General features: G+C 41.8%; 3 protein-coding genes and 1 long non-coding RNA gene across 4 annotated transcripts in view; 2 read left to right on the top strand and 2 right to left on the bottom strand.

The window, feature by feature from the left end:
- Positions 1-6,787, bottom strand: part of oaf (out at first) — an 85,782-nt gene extending 78,995 nt beyond the window's left edge. Inside the window, exon 1 of the mRNA XM_069050147.1 lies at positions 6,590-6,787. Coding sequence (XP_068906248.1) covers positions 6,590-6,694 — 105 coding nt within the window. The 5' untranslated portion in view covers positions 6,695-6,787. The remainder of the gene's footprint in view (positions 1-6,589) is intronic.
- Positions 6,788-8,036: 1,249 nt separating this feature from the next.
- On the top strand, positions 8,037-8,608 carry LOC138133428 (uncharacterized). Its single transcript, XR_011160361.1, has 2 exons — positions 8,037-8,203; positions 8,330-8,608. It is a non-coding gene; the product is annotated as an uncharacterized lncRNA (long non-coding RNA).
- Positions 8,609-8,767: 159 nt separating this feature from the next.
- LOC138133427 (glycerate kinase) lies at positions 8,768-10,440 on the bottom strand. The gene has a single exon (XM_069051336.1). The coding sequence runs from the start codon at positions 10,373-10,375 to the stop codon at positions 8,867-8,869; it is 1,509 nt and encodes a 502-aa protein (XP_068907437.1). The 5' UTR covers positions 10,376-10,440; the 3' UTR covers positions 8,768-8,866.
- Positions 10,441-12,145: 1,705 nt separating this feature from the next.
- Positions 12,146-16,036, top strand: LOC138132586 (lipase member H). The gene is made up of 7 exons (XM_069050146.1): positions 12,146-12,376; positions 14,352-14,481; positions 14,700-14,922; positions 15,005-15,194; positions 15,356-15,547; positions 15,598-15,766; positions 15,814-16,036. The coding sequence occupies exons 1-7, from the start codon at positions 12,277-12,279 to the stop codon at positions 15,911-15,913; spliced, it is 1,104 nt and encodes a 367-aa protein (XP_068906247.1). The 5' UTR covers positions 12,146-12,276; the 3' UTR covers positions 15,914-16,036.
- Positions 16,037-16,044: the final 8 nt, after the last annotated feature.

The following is a 16,044-nucleotide window of genomic DNA, read 5'->3' as shown; positions in this document are numbered from 1 at the left end:
GGTCGTGTTTTTAGCGGCGAAAGGAAATCGAATTATTTTCCCTAGTTAGACGGACGGAGGGTCGAGCCTTGTCGGCGCCCAACTGGGGGCCCGCCGTCCGCTCCGGTACATTTTTCAATCGATTCGATCCTCTTTAGCGCCAATTCGAGATCAACTTATCTCCCCATCCGTCCTAATTATCCACATTAACCTTGCTCTTATTAAAACCGTCTCGATTTTCGACGGTTCAGACGTTGCCACATCCACCCTCCTCGTGTAAACCGCACCGTGAGGCTTGCCTCTTATTTAAGACAAATTCTTCCTGAAGCCTAATGAGGCTGACACTCACACTCTTCCTTAATCACGTGCGAGACTCGCGCTCCACGGGGATAACAATTAATATTTTAGAACATCCTACACGTTGTAGAAGATTTGATCAATAAAAGGAAACAGCGTTTGAATTCTTGGTTGCGTTACGAGGAAGAGAAAATTATTTGCAAATTCCAGAATTTTATTCAAATAGCAACGAAAATTGATCCATGATCATCTCTATGCAAATATTCCCCGCTAAATTTATGATCAAAAATGGTTATCTTCCTTGAAAGTATCTAATTTCTTTTCTCTTTCCCAAATTTTCTTTGCCATTCTACTCATCACAGACGCGAAATATTCTCGATCATTGATAATATGAAAATATTGCTACATTGCTCCCATTCCATTCAACACAGTTTTCAAATTTGATCTAGCCTGAATGTCAACACAGATGCTACTTTTTCCATTGAAAAAATTTCCAGGCGTTTCGCCAAAAGCAAGTCTACAAAACTGTCTTTAGATTTGAAAAAGCTCGAACGATAATTGAGAAATAGTTATTTGTGCACCAAGGCCAAAAAGTTCATCTTTTTCGTCCGAGTCTGAGTTTTCTGGCCGAGGCGCAGCCGAGACTTAAAAACAAGCCAGGACAAAAGGCACTTTTTGCAGAGGTGCACATGAAATGTTTTAGGCAAAAGATTTCATTGGAAAAATGTATTTTGTAACTACCTTTTTCAAATAAATAAATTCATTAATACATTATGTATTTTATTTACATAATTTATGATGACAGGGCAATTATCAGTTTTGTCGGTTTCGTTTTAACTTACTAAACAGACCAACAGATAGCGCCAAGGTTCAACCTCCGAAAACGTGCGTCCGAAAAAGAGTTACTTTTCGTCCGCTTTTGAGAACGTAAAATTATCGTTTAAGGTAATTTTTAGTGAAAAAAATATTCAGGTCCCTTAACCAGTTTCGCAAAATAGCTTCCATATTTCTTGCTCTCTCTGGCATTGCTTTTGTAACGCATAAATTATTACTCTCGTCATTATCGCACCAAGATCTAATTTAAACATGAAGATGACGAGGAGGTGGACACCCTTCCGGTTACAGATTTGTCCTTTTCGGCCTACACAATTCCGCTTTTAAAAAAATCCCTCGACTGCACCTGAAAGCTTGTTTCACCCAATAACTCCCGTCCCCGTCGTAACTCGGCAAAATTTATGGAATCCTGCGCCGACGTCATTGTTTTTACGACCCTGTCCTGTATATAATATCGCATGTTCGAGATTAATGCCAGTTAATTTCCTTTCCTCTGGTCCGTCGACGTTCGAACGAAATCGTTCGGATAAATCCGTTCTGTTTGGAAGCGACAGCGGTCGTCTTATAAATTGTGGCTTCGAGTCTAGACGACGCCCGATATTGGGGCGCCTCGGCGGCCCCTTTTTCCAGATCCGTCCGCTCTTACACGTACGGTTTTCGGTGTTTCACCGTCGAAATTTAATTTCGTACTTTATTGGATTTTCTTGCTTTGGTAAGATGGTTTTATAATTTCGTAATCCCGTTACGGCATCAAAGGTTTACAACTTGTTTACACAACGTTTTACGGCGGAGCTTTCGGAGCTCGTGTGCCAGATTTTTCCCGATTCCGATAATTAAAGGGACGAACCACCCCCGAACAAAACAATACAAATGAACTGTTCCTAATGTGGTCTGAATCCCCGCCGTCGCGACGCCCGAATTCAGATGAGGATCTTTAGCGCGCGCCGCAGGACCAAGGGTTCAAATATCAATTAAAAGGACAAAAGATTGCTGCAGCTTATCGGGCGACGACCGGAGACAAAGCCGGCGAAATTTCACGACGTAATTAAAACTTTCCTATAAAGTTATTAACGGCTCCAGTTTCTGATCGTCAAATATTTATCAACAATTATTATCCTGCTCTACAACTAGATAAAAAGAGCGGAGGCGGCGCTCTCCCATCAAGCTCCCATAAATATTAATGGACCCCGTTAAGATTTCATCTAACCACCTGCAGCGCGCCAAAACTAAGCTAGAACAGTGCACATCCTTTGAAATTAATTTCGCCAAGTTTTAGAATTTTGGGGTGCGTTCCCATGATTCGATCCGACGGGAACGGAGTCAACAAAGAACGGGTCGTCGCGGTTCCGTCAAAATAGGGAAGACGACTGCAAGAAAAATAAACGACGAGCCCCACATTAATATTTCGCCGTACGCTCTGCAATAATTAAAATGCTCGGGACGCTTAATTCGAGTTTCCGGAGGCAAATATGATTAAAGCTCCGACAACGGCTGAAATATCATTCTGCAACAACAATTCACCAACTCTAATCGAGATATTTTACAATATCAAAATAAAATTGGCCTTTGTGCGACGGTAACTGAGATTTATCGCGCAAAGACAAAGGCCAGATTTTCGGGGGGTTGCAACTCCAATTTGTTACCGTTTTCGTTTACGTTTTGATAAATTCCCGAGCTCTCGATGGAGACCCATAAAAAAAGGATTTAATGTTTCATTTTATCTCCTCGCTGTAACAACACACCCCTCAACAATTTGGCGGAGGTGCCGCTTACAGATGCCGTTAATAATTCAAGTCAATTGAAAAAAAAATATCCGAACAAATCGCCAATAATTCAGCGCCCGGCGGAAAAACCCCTTTCGTTTAATGCCGTTTATAAATACTAATTGCCCCAATAAAGCGCTTCGCGAGGGTAATAACGGCGAACTGCTAGTGCCGACTATATAACATCTCCTTACAGGAGTTGTGGCCATTAGGCATTCAGGATATACCTATTTGAGCATGGAGATCCTCGCCACAATTGTCTTAGGGGTTGTTTTATGGTGGCGCGGGGCACTAGTCGAGACGCCGGACAATAAAAACCGCTCTCTTCTCCCGTATTAAATTCAAGACGAAACCACTTCGTGTGTACATTTTTTCCTCGCAAAAATATATATCTCCCCTTTCATTTTTTACGATTCATTAAAATTTTTACCGGGGTGGGAATAAAGACGGCCACGTTTTCAGGTATAAAAATGATGCGTAATATAACGCCGGCCAAGTATCAGAGAAAAGATTTTTTTTAATTAGTGTCGTCCGTCGAGCTCCTAAGAAATGTTCAAAGTTTTTTCATAATCAGCGCCTCGCAAAAAGGGAAAACTTGGAAATTCTGTTCCCACCTGTTTTCATCGATTAGCTTGACGTCAAGGGGGGGGGGCCTAAAAACTCCCCCATTAGAATTGGGGTGATAAAAATGGATCCAAACCCACGTCAAGTGTGACAGCGTTTTAGAAATAATACAACAAATGCTTCACACTCGCATGGCAGAAGGTCAATAATAAACCCTCCATCACGAGTGCCACGGCTGTGGATTTTACCCATTACGACTCCCGTCCGCCCCGCAGTGAAAAATTCCCGACGACGTATTTTACATATGAAAACAGAGCGAGGGACAGAGTCGTCCCTGCGTCGCACCGCTTCCCGGCTCGATCGAAAGCACTAGATCCCTCGCCTTGGCTATCTCCCCCTTAAAAACACCTTCATTTCTTTCAATCTCTCCTGTTTTTATTTGCTTCACTTGCATCCCTTCACCTAGGTCCTAGATCTTGCACCTCCCAATTATTCCTTCTCCCTTTGATTCGCTTGAGATATTTTCGAAAATTAAAAGAACAAAGTACAATTTTGGCACATTGCGATACGTTATTTTGGCTCCAAGAGATTAATTCGATCAGAAAATTAATACATGTTGCTTAATAAGGGAGCTAAAGCCATTTAAAGTTATTTCTTCACTTCTATTTCTTCGCTCATCTCAATTTTTGAACCAGTCCAAACAAAAATTGGTCCACGTGATAGAATTCGAAGAAGGGATTCCATTGAAGCAAGAATCATCGCTCTACGACCACTCTGAAGAAAGTTATGTGCGAAAAAAAATTTTTTTTAGTTTTTTGTGATTTTCTCGAAAACCAGAAGAAGAAAGTAGATTTTATTAGGGTCAAAAGAAGCGTCGCGAAGAGATTAATCGAACAGTATAAGACTCATTGCGATTTGTTGCTTAGTATGGCCGTTTAAAGTTTGTTTTGTACAACCGTACGCGAAACGAGCATTTCGCGTACCCAAGACAAGCCGCGAAATCCAATTTCGCGGCCGTTGTGCAAAACGAAACTGACTTGGACTACTCTCGAAATCATTCCCGTAGCTCTAATAATAAGGGAGATCGTGTGCTCCGTCCCTCCTTTTAACATAACAACCGTCTCCTGCGCTCCTATCCTTTTTTCTAGGTTTCTACAATAACTGTTCCTTATCCTTCACTTCACTTGGCCACCGTGACTCATAAAAAATTCCCACCGACCTACTTACTTTACATGTGAAAACAGATCGAGACCCATTGGTCATCCTTGCAGCGTCTCGTAAGCTTTCGACGCTCCATCTCTCGGGACTCGACGATATTATTGGTTCATGTTTTCAGAATCTTGCTCACACTTTCTGCCACCTAGACGCGCGTATTTCTCTCTAACTTATTTCGGTTGTTTTATTTTCGACGTAACAAGTTCTTTATCGCAACGGTCCGAGATTTCTCGTACGTACAAAGGCACTTCCTTCGTGAAGCTCGTTACCCCAACCAATATTCAATCAATCGCACATCGACTGCACAATATGTAAATTCACGCCGTCGAGCTTTGACTTTTTTCTTTTCGGCACCTTTGACACTTCTGGTGCGGCAGTTAATCATTGAAAACGACTGCGTAGCAAGTTTAAGGTTATGACCCCTCAGTGGAACAATATTTCACTGTGCCACGTCCTAAATCATGACATTTTATTTACCGTGATTAAATTTAAAAGATATGCTTATCAGCAATTAAACTCACGCAGAACTGGGCCGAATATTTTCTAACCTAACTTTATCGAGCACAAATCTGGGCCTTACCAAACAAATTGTTTTACAGGAAACTCGGAAAAGTCACCGCTTTCATTCCGGGAATTTTAGAAAAGTCTCGATATAATTCAATCTCGTCTCGTATTTATCTTATCTCGATTACATTCTTCGGCACATCTTAAAAATTCCATTTACCCCGATAATACCGCGAATTCTGTTTTATGACGAGACATCCCTCGCCCGCATAAATCGCAAGGTTCCACTGCAACGTACAAATAACGCTCTCCTTTCCCATCTCTTTGCATTATCATAGAGAACAAGCGAGATTACTTTCGTCGCCGTCGCTCTTCCGCAATCCGTCCGCCTAATTTCTCCGATACCAAAGAGGAAAAAATAATACATTCACAAGTTGCGCTACCTCGTATTCCGCAACCGACATGAATAAAATAGAAGAGCCTTGTTTTAAGAGAATTTTATTTCCTCATGAAAACAGATAGGAATTGTATTTATTGACTCATAACAAACTCCCCGGCGCTATCCGAGACTCTTCCAAGACATCTTTAAGACTTTGTGCGTTCGAAACCGATCTCTTGATCTCGTTATGGATGGCACCACAATATCAATTCAACTAAATATTCCAAACGAACGGAAACAAAGAGCACGATCGCGCAAACACCGAATTTACATTTTTTCCAACGCCGAATTAATTATTTATTCGACCGGAAAAATATTAATTGACTTTCCGATGGGAAAATGTCCGTTTTTCGCCTCGACGGACAGCGACAACCGGAAACGGCAATTAGCACATCGCGAATTGCTTTGCTGTCGCGATTCCCCCATAAATTACAACAGAAATCTCCCCAGTCAATCGAAAGTAATAGTTATTGATGGGGCAGGTCGGAATTCCGTTCCTGCTGTATTACTGGTTGCATAATTATAAACAAACATCAATCAAATTATGGTAATTTCATGTAAATACATGTCCCTCCGGTGTAATTTATCTTATCAGACGTGTCTAAAAGCGTATCGATTGAAATTTTCTTTGAGTTAATGCAATTAACATTTCCACATTAGATATCTTTACCTGACTGTCAAAAACATTGTGTCACGTGATGTAACTAAGAGTGAAGTCAAGTTTTTTGGGTGAACGTAAAAAGTCACAATTGTGTTTTGTGCGTACTTAGCGTTAGGAACTGGAGAATTTGGATAAAAAAATGTATTTATGAGTATCGAAAATAGTCGGCGCCGTGTTGAGCGTTATCTGGTTACATCTGTTGAGTTGTGGGGTCCGGCGGTGCGAGTTGGGTGTCGTGAAAGGAGCCCCACGTGGGGGCCCGAGTGGCGGTCGGCGCAGATAAGCACGGCGCTGACACGGCGATTAAGGTTAAAACATGCCCTCGAAACTAACCTGATTTCTGACGTTGATGACCAGCTGAGTATCACTGAAATCGATAACTAGAGAGAGGAGTACGGCAAGGACGAGGGGGCACCGGCGGTGCTCCGTCTTGGTCATCTTGCAGACGTATTTTTCACAAATTTGACAGTTCAACAACAACACCAACCATCACGTCAACTGTCAAGCGTGCAATGCGGTCTGCTGTTAGGCAACACGCGTTTCATTTAACCGAAGGGTCGGTGTGCGCACGATCCATACCATGAGGATATCGATTCGTGTCGTTCCGGCTCGGGTCGGATCTTCACTTGGGCAGTGCGCTCGGGGGAAGAACAAACATTATTTAACATTTAACGGGGTTGCGGAGGTTGACGCGGCCAAATTGGTAATCATGGAGGAAATCCTCGGAATGGGATCGATTGTTCGGCGGGTGACAAAAAAATGACAGTTGTCGGGGAGGTGGTGATTAATCGTGGTCGCGTCGAGGAGCTGTGACGCGGGACGGCGCAGGGGTTTTTTAAGTGAGTCTGCGGATTTAAAATTCACCGAGGGGGATTTATTAAACAAAAATAATTGTCGCGGAAAGTCGCTCGATGTTTTTCTTTGGAAAACTTCCACATCCAGATGTTTTTAAATTTAAGATTATTTGGGGCGAATTTGCGTTTTATTCAATTTACATCTGTCGGTTGCAGATTTTTGTTTGGTAATTAATGCAAAAATAACAGACATTTTCATAATCAAAGGCAAAGGGTTGGATTAACGAGACCTTAATTTAAAATTTGCTCCACATTACCGTATTAAAACGAAATTCACAGTTGCTATATGTTTTGTACTGCACGCTCCGCCGAGCAATTACGCTCTTCTGCACAGATTAAAAAATCTTGTAATTGGATTCAGATTAGAAACTTAATTAAAATGGGCAAATTTTAAGCAAAACATGGTATAACGACTCTCGAGTCGTGCACATTACCGCTTTTTGCCGAGTGCATAATGTCAGGTTTTTGCCGGATTTGAGGCACGTGTGAGGTATAAATAGCAGCAAACACAAATCCCTTTTGAACTAAGCTTCCATTTTTTCCACTTCACTCGTTGTTAATAATTCAGATGGAGTGGCGGTGTATCCGTCGTAAGCTCGTACGTTTTATTATATTTTATTTAACGCACAATGTGTTAGTTCTTCGCAAGAAGGGCTCACACTTCAAACCTAAAAGTATTAAACTGTGGAACATCTTATTGACATCATGAATAAACATTTGCGACACTGGTGACACCTCAAAGTACACAAACACGAACCCTTGCACAGAACATTTCAAATTAAACAGAAACAAATAGGTATCTGCTAACGAGAAAAAAACCAATTTGTGTAATTAGTTCTGTCCCTGCTGTTAAATAAATTGTTGCTAAATTTAAACAAATAAGTACGTAACCTTATCCACCAAATGAAACTTCTACATTTTGTCAAGTTATCGAAAAAAAAATGAAAATCGCGCTAAATGGAACGAACTGAGGTGGTGAGTTTTGAAAAAAAATCCCTTGAATAATTCTATTTAACAGAAAGGAGTAATAGGAGGGAAACGAATTCAAATAATTACAATTTAAGGACGCAGCTTTGTTCAATTCACGGATGAGGTAAAAAATAAATAATTCAAAAAGTGAGGTTATGAATTGTGTCACATTAAACTTTAACGAATATTTTTATGATTGAAAGCTAAAAAGATTGATGCAATTTAGATGTTGAAGGAACGTATGTTTCAGGTGATACAGTTGGGTGGGTGCTAATGAGACATCTAAAATTTCAAATTTTTGAATTGTAAAAGAGGAATTGGCCCCGCCATGAGTTAGTTGCATTGCTTGACGCATCAAATCCTGGATGCAACTGAGATTATCAATGTTTTGCTTCCGTGAGCAATAATTAGGATGTGATAAGTTAGGTTAGGTCTACATATGCACCGCCCGGTGGTAATTTTTAGAAGCTTTAAGATGTGTCAAATGTCAATATATTTTTGCAAAAATAAATTGTAAATGAAAAGTCAACATGCAGTGCCGCTAGACCAGAGGGAAAACTATCACGAACTGGCAGCTACGAAAACACTGCGGGATTTTTGAGAGAGCAGTTGTTATTTTTGGTGCAGCTCTGTTTGGCTTAGCAGCTCGTAGTTAAAAATCGTTGGAATAGTCAGTGAAAAGCAATAATCCAGTCGGAACAATTTTTATTGAAACATACAAGTTCAAAGGGACATGAAAAATAACTTTTTGGATTTGAGCTTTGCAGTCTCGCCGGGCTTTTAGCATTCAATTCCGCTTGGGTTTTACGAGCATTACGTGTATATCCATGACGTTGGTGCCCGTGTGACCGATTTTGATGAGACAGTCTCCGTTCCTGTACGACGAGTAAAACGCGTAAGAGTCGTTGTTGTTCAAGTAATCTTCCGCCTTAATATTCTCGTCGAGACTATTATTAACTAAATCTGAAGTCCCGATTGCTCCCGCTGCGTCAGTTGGGCCGTCTATTCCATCTGTTCCGGCGCTGAGAAATGAAATATCCGCCGATTTTATGTTAAGCTTATTAAGTCGAACCGAAAGCTCTAAAGCTAATTGCTGGTTGCGTCCTCCTCTCCCGGAGCCGTTGACCACAACGGTCGGCTCACCGGCAGCTATTAGGCAGATCTCTTGGCCGAAATCGAAGTCAATTAGGGTGTCGACGAAGTCGGGGGCCGTCTGCAAGTCGGCCGTCGAGGCCCTCACCGACTCTTTCACGGCTTGTTTACTCGATGAATTGCAAATGGCGGAAGCCATATTGCGTGCCAAATCGGCATAAATTCGACTTATCGCCCGCACGTTCCCCGTTACACGAGTTGATATTATTGCCGATTGAAAACCGAAAGAAGCGGCGTGTTGGAGCGCCGCTTCCGCCGCCATCAGATTGTTTCCTATTATGAAGTTGTCGACGTTCTCGTATTTTCCATCCGTAATGGCCGGAAGACATCCAGAATTTTCGCTTTTGTGGCGGCCGAGTGCCGTTTTTATGTTGGCCGGGAGGCGGTCGTAACACTTATATTTGTTGATGATTGCAACGGCGTCATCGCCATTATCCGAGTCGGGGGTGGTCGGGCCGCTGGCGATAAAATCCAAAGGGTCTCCGACGACGTCCGACAGGACCAGAGAGATAACTCTGGCGGGGTAGGCCGCTTCGGCCAAGCCGCCCCCCTTCACCACAGATATTCGCTTGCGGACACAATTAAGCTCTAATATGTCCGCACCCTTTCTCGATAACTCCCTAATCAGATCCTGCTTCTCCTTCAGGGTGATCGGCGGCACAGGTAAAGGCAACAAAGCCGACCCGCCACCAGACATCACCACCACGACCAAATCATCCCTGCCCAAACCCTCCACCAGACCCTTGATCTCCACCGCCCCCGCCAACGCATCCTCGTCCGGAATATTATTCGCCGCCCCTTCCACAAACTTGATCCTCGAACGGGGTTCGAATTTTTCTAAAATACCTTTCGGCACAGTCACCACCCCCATCTTCAAGTTGTCCTTCAACAACTCTTCCAGCTCCAGGGCCATACCCAACACTGCTTTACCGAAACCTACCAAGTAGCAAAGTTTGTGCAACGGGTAGCTTCGGCCGTGTATCCACAGATGGCCCCCCTGCACTTTCACCTGTTTTCTTATCAGGTTTCGAGGTTGCACGGCCTCCACCGATTTCATGAAGATTTCTTTCAACACCTGCACTGACATTGTTCTTTTGCTGCAAAAGTGAGCGTTTAATGTTCGAAATGTGCTGAATTGGAGCATGACACTGTAAACACTAGACAATCAAATGACCTTACACGATAAGATACTCAATAGTGACTAGCGACATCTAGCGGAGATTATTGACATGAACAAAGAGGCGGAGTCTAGAGTTCTGCGTTTGTTGCAGAAGATCAAGATCAAGATCTCTACATCAAATTCCTAACATTCCAAAGAATGAGCACACTTGTCGATACATTCTAGAATTTTTTTCAACCGAAAGCGACATAATTTATTTCTAGTGAAACTAAAAGTTTTAGAAAAAATTCATTTTTGTTTCTGCAAATCGGTGAAACTTCTTTCGTAATCGCATTTGCATTATAATGACTTTAACACGATAAAAAAAATTGGATTGATTTTTTTTAATACTGAACCTGTTTGCTGTATTGACTTAATCTAACCTAGAATTCCATTTAAGGACAGTAAGATTGATTTCCAAAGACACAGATTAATTGGTAAATCTGTCAAATTTGTTGGAGATTTTTTTCAAGCGAAAGCGAAATAGAGATAAGTTGTTTCCAATGAAACTAAAAGTTTTCTGAAAAAATCAATCTTACGTAGTCAGTGAAACTTCTATAAAGACTTCAAAAAAATTAAAAAAACTGGGTCAAAACTTTTTGAATAGGTGTGACAAAAAATGAGAGTAAGAGTTTTCTTTCGTTTTCTATCGGAGAAAGTTGTTTGCTTTTTAATTTAGGAAGATGGCTTCTTATGTTGGTATAATTTTACTAATGGGTGTTGTATCATGTTTTATATTTAGCACTGGAAAATTCCAAAAGTCATGTTACCAAATTTTGCATAAATCAGAAATTCCGATTAACATTTTTGTTCTTCCTTCAAACGTGTCCTACTTAAAGTAATAATAACAATAAATTTGTTCCAAGAGCAATTTGGATTGGGAAGCTTCCTTCTAAAAATTGATTATCAATTGCTTTGTAAAATACGTCCGTTTGACATTAACCAGAAACAAGGAAACCAAATGTATGTCCAATTAGAGAAGAAAATCGAGACCTGCACGACATAAATTGTATTAGATTATTGTCGTCAAGGTATAGCGCACATAATGACAGATTATTGACCGCATTTGTGACCCAATGCCTAGTAGAGTATGTAGTAGAATGTTTCGCGAAACTTCTTTATTTCTTATATAATAGTGTATCTAGAATAATTAGGTCTAGTTTTGGGTTATGAAACACTCAACTCTAGTCTGTAGCATGGGTAAATGCGTAACGACGCATAATTTTGAGAGTAACACAAAAAAAACCTAGGTTTTGTTGGGGAATAGTTGGGGTCCAGGTGTACCTCCTTGACGCACACCACCATGAGAGGCGAACAATTTCGAATTGTATAGAAAGCAAACGGACCCAATTCTGGAATTCTTCAGCAGCCACAGAGACCGGAAAGTCTAGATAAGGAATTTCTCCGTGTGGCTTTGTTTTAGCAATACAGTAGCGACAGCTCAGCACGCATCCAACTCCTTCCCGTTTCGTGCCTGTCAATACTTCGCCTGATAGCACCGTTGCGCAACTTCCGACCAACTCATTACTCATTGCAAAATTTTTTCCACAAATCGCCATCAAAAATTCGAGGCTAATAACCCTCTGTGGAAAGCTCGTTGCATTATCGACGTGCGTGTGTGACTCCCCAAACATCAACACCTCCCCTCTGGACACAATTTTCTCCGGCTTACGCAACAATAAAAATTACAGTCGGAAACGCGTCTTATCAAAAATTCCCATGTGTAATAAGCCGGTGAGAGTGCCGCCGATATGGAGGAGGTCGTAAAAGTGAAGGTGCTCTTCGTACGACGATGCATACGGTGTTCGGCCATCGCACAAGTCGCTTGATCGACTTTCACTAGCACAGGTCGGTGGTGTCGCCTTCGAATCACTGCCAATGTTAAGATGACTGGCCATCGGGAGCCGCCGGTGTTTGTGAGAGTGAAACGTGAAAGTGTCGTGTTTATTGTTCTTTGCTATTATCTTCTTTTCTTCGCGTTTACCGGTAAGTCAGGGTGGGTTTGGAAGAAGTCGAGGGAAGGTGGGTCGAAAGTTGTACAAGCGGTCACTGGGGAATTGTTCCGGTGAAGGTTAAGGATTAAGGTTGCAACAACCAAAACATTGCAAGGAGTAATTGGAGCCGGTGGAATTTTTACAGGTCACACCATCACTGTCACTATCACTGGTACAGTTAATTCCAGGTAGTAGGAGTTGCTCTGTTACCTCTCAATTCGATAAATATTCATTGGATTTTTTTACTTGTCATGTGATAGTTACGTATGCAATATAGGTGTAAACTTTAGGTCAATTCAACCGTTATTGCCAATCGATAGAAAAATCAATATCAGAAATGACATTACAAACAAGGCGTGTTGCCAATACACCAAACAATAGAGTCGTTGTACTCGTTGGTGCCAAAGTGATAATGCTTCTTTTTATTGATACATCTTCGATTTTTTTAGCCACTTTCACTGAACACACTGACACCGATGTTATCTCTTTGTGTTTTCTCATCTTCAGGTTTCCACTCGAACTCTTTCACAATTCTTCAGTCGATCTTCTCTGGTTCCTCTTCAAGATTATATTTTTTTAACCTAAAAAATTGACAGTTTGTTTACACTAGAAAATTAATAACATGTTACATTACATCTTACTGCTAATAACGAAATATCTCACGCTCTTATGTAACTCACTTTCTTGAGGTAATGGACACATCTTTTTTTGAAGAACCTCCGACGAGAAACTACCATTAAGACATTAATTTTCAGTTGATTAGATTTAATTTAAATTAGTATAAAATTTTACATTAATCAAATTATAACCTCAATTTACAATTATTAATTTCATTAAGAGGACAAAATTTCTAATTAGTAGATTTGTTTAGAAAATTGTATCGGGTGTTCACTTAAATTTCTGGTCAAAGTTGGCGTTGAAGAGTCGATTGTGAACGCACCACTCATCTAAAAACCTAAGATTTAAACAGCTGATCCGTGACCGTAATCCGTGGTGCGTTCACAATCGACTCTTCAACGCCAACTTTGACCGGGAATTTAAATGAACACCCGATAGATGCATTAATTTGCAATTAAGTAAAATTTTCCTTAAATCTTGTATTTATACCAAGTAGACACATTTTATTATCCAGTACACGACTTTCCACTTTGATAAGTTGTTCTGGTGTTTCTGCAATAAACTTAAAACTGTCACGTTGTGTTAAAAATTCTTGGAACTAAAGAAAAATAGTCGCCATTAAATGGCAAAAAAAAAAATTAGTGAAGGAAAACAAATAGGTATTAATAATTAAGTGAAGAGGAAGAAAGTGATGTCCAGTCGTTGTTAAACCTACTTAGACTCTACTTCTTATTAAATTAAGTAGTAATTCACAACATCAGTATAATGTTGCCTTTCTGGGTACTAATAGTATATTATATATTGAGGGAGAGAAATGCATGATTTTTCCTAAGGTGCAGTTTGTAGCCAGAGGGCGAAGCCCGAGGGCTACAAAGCACCGAGGGAAAAATGAGCATTCTCTCCAGAAGTATATATACTATTTTTTCACGGTAGGGAGTAGAAACAACACAAAAATCTCAAATTTTAAGAATAAAAAAATGATGACAAATGAGTTGTCATCTTTCGATCAATTTAATGGAATTAGTAGTTGCCTTGACAATACAATTAGATTTTTGTCACAACAGTCAAAAAAAATGAAAACTCCCATTAGATTTTTGTCACAACTGTCAAAAAAATGAAAACTCCCTAGGGAGCAAATATTTGCAAATATTTGCTCCCTAGGGAGAAAATGCTCTACTTCTGTCACGATGTTGACATCCGAAAAGTTGATTTCTACTCCCGATCGTGAAAAAAATAGGTTTTGTTTATTATAGCGACTGATAAGACAATCTGCCTCTCGTAAGAAATCGACAACACTGCCAAATTAACCGTCCGTTGCTTTTGTGACCTGTTCTTCTTTCTTCTTCTAGACGTGTGCGGTCAGAAGGTGAAAGAGAAGAAGAAACCAGAAACAGTAGCGGACCTCTTCAACACCTCGTCTTGCATCCCAAGACCTTACAGATGTCCGCACCCACAGATCCAGTTCTTCTTGTACACGAGGTAAACCTCGCTTGCCTCAAATCCGATTTTCTAGCAAACTGTAGGCGAAAGTGTGGCGACATCGATGCAAAACACCGCATTCAAACGTTGCATTAAATGAAAATGACTATTTTTAATCGCCTATTACTATTCTACATCGATGCGCAAGTGTCTTACGTTATAATAATACACGGCAGCATTGAGAGTGAAATCCGTTACTAAATTACCATTATTTCAAGGCGGACCCAGCAAACTCCGGAGTTGTTGGACACGACCAAGGAGGAGTCGCTTTACAACAGCCAGTTCAACAGAGTCAACCCGACCAAGATCGTGGTCCACGGCTTCGGCGGGGGGCGGAATCTGTCCCCGAGCACTGACATGCGAGAGGCGTATTTCCACAAGGGCCATTACAACATCATCATTGTGGATTACGGGACTCTGGTGCGGGAGCCGTGCCTCAAAGTATGAACAGTAGAGGGTCCGTAGAGGTGTCCTGGGTACCTCTACGGACGCTCGACTGGATTGTGGCAAAATATGTTTTCAGCAAATGGAATGGGCGCCGAGATTTTGTGCCAGATGCATCGCCCAGCTCATCAACTACCTGGTGCACCATCCTCGAGGGGTCCGCGCCGACGACCTCCACCTGGTCGGCTACAGCGTCGGCGCTCACATTTCCGGACTCGTGGCCAACTACTTGGATCCCATCGAACACGGGAAACTGGGTCGCATCACAGGTAATGGGAAGATTCACACCTTCACACAATGGAACGGAAACACTTCCAACTCGTGGTAACGGTCACCCTTCCAAAACCTGACCGCAACCCATGGTGCTTAACTTCCCTGATCGAATTACCCTGGTGCTTTCACAGTCGTTGTATCCAGGTTATTGTTGCAGGTCTGGACCCCACCATCGTCTTCTACATGGGCAAGAACCGCTCGCGCGATTTGGACCCCACGGACGCCCATTTCGTGGACGTCCTGCACACAGGAGCGGGGATTCTGGGCCAGTGGGGTCCCAACGGCCACGCCGACTTTTACATAAACGGGGGGTCGAGTCAGCCGGGCTGCAGCAGCGACACCATCTTCAGTAAGGACGAGTTGACTCTCAGGACTCGATTTTACAAAGAAAGATTTTAGAAACTCTGGCCTGCGACCACACCAAAGTGACTCCGTATTTTATCGAGTCGATCGTCTCGAAAAAAGGATTCTGGGCGTATCCTTGTCCCACGCTCTTCAGTTTCATGGTCGGCTGGTGCAGTCCCAAGGACGAGGAGTACGTCCTGATGGGGGAGCACGTGACTCATAAGTACGGTCAAGACTTGGTGGAGGTTCGGTCTGATTTGTTGTTTTCAGGGCGAGAGGGGTCTATTACGTCACGACGAATCCGAAGCCGCCGTATGCTCAAGGCCCCCCCAAGGCGCGGAGGGGGCTCCTCCTCAACAGGCTGCGCTGAGAGTGGAAATCTCGTCTAATTTTTAAGTGACAGTTTGCCGAAAAGTAGGTAGTACTAGTACTAATAATTTATTGTAGATTTAAGATATTTTAACTATTTTGTAAATAAAACATTGGAAATTTGTGTTTTGG

The sequence above is a fragment of the Tenebrio molitor genome, chromosome 6, assembly GCF_963966145.1.
Source record: "Tenebrio molitor chromosome 6, icTenMoli1.1, whole genome shotgun sequence".
NCBI classification, from domain to species: domain Eukaryota; kingdom Metazoa; phylum Arthropoda; class Insecta; order Coleoptera; family Tenebrionidae; genus Tenebrio; species Tenebrio molitor.
This window is presented reverse-complemented; position numbering and strand designations above follow the sequence as displayed.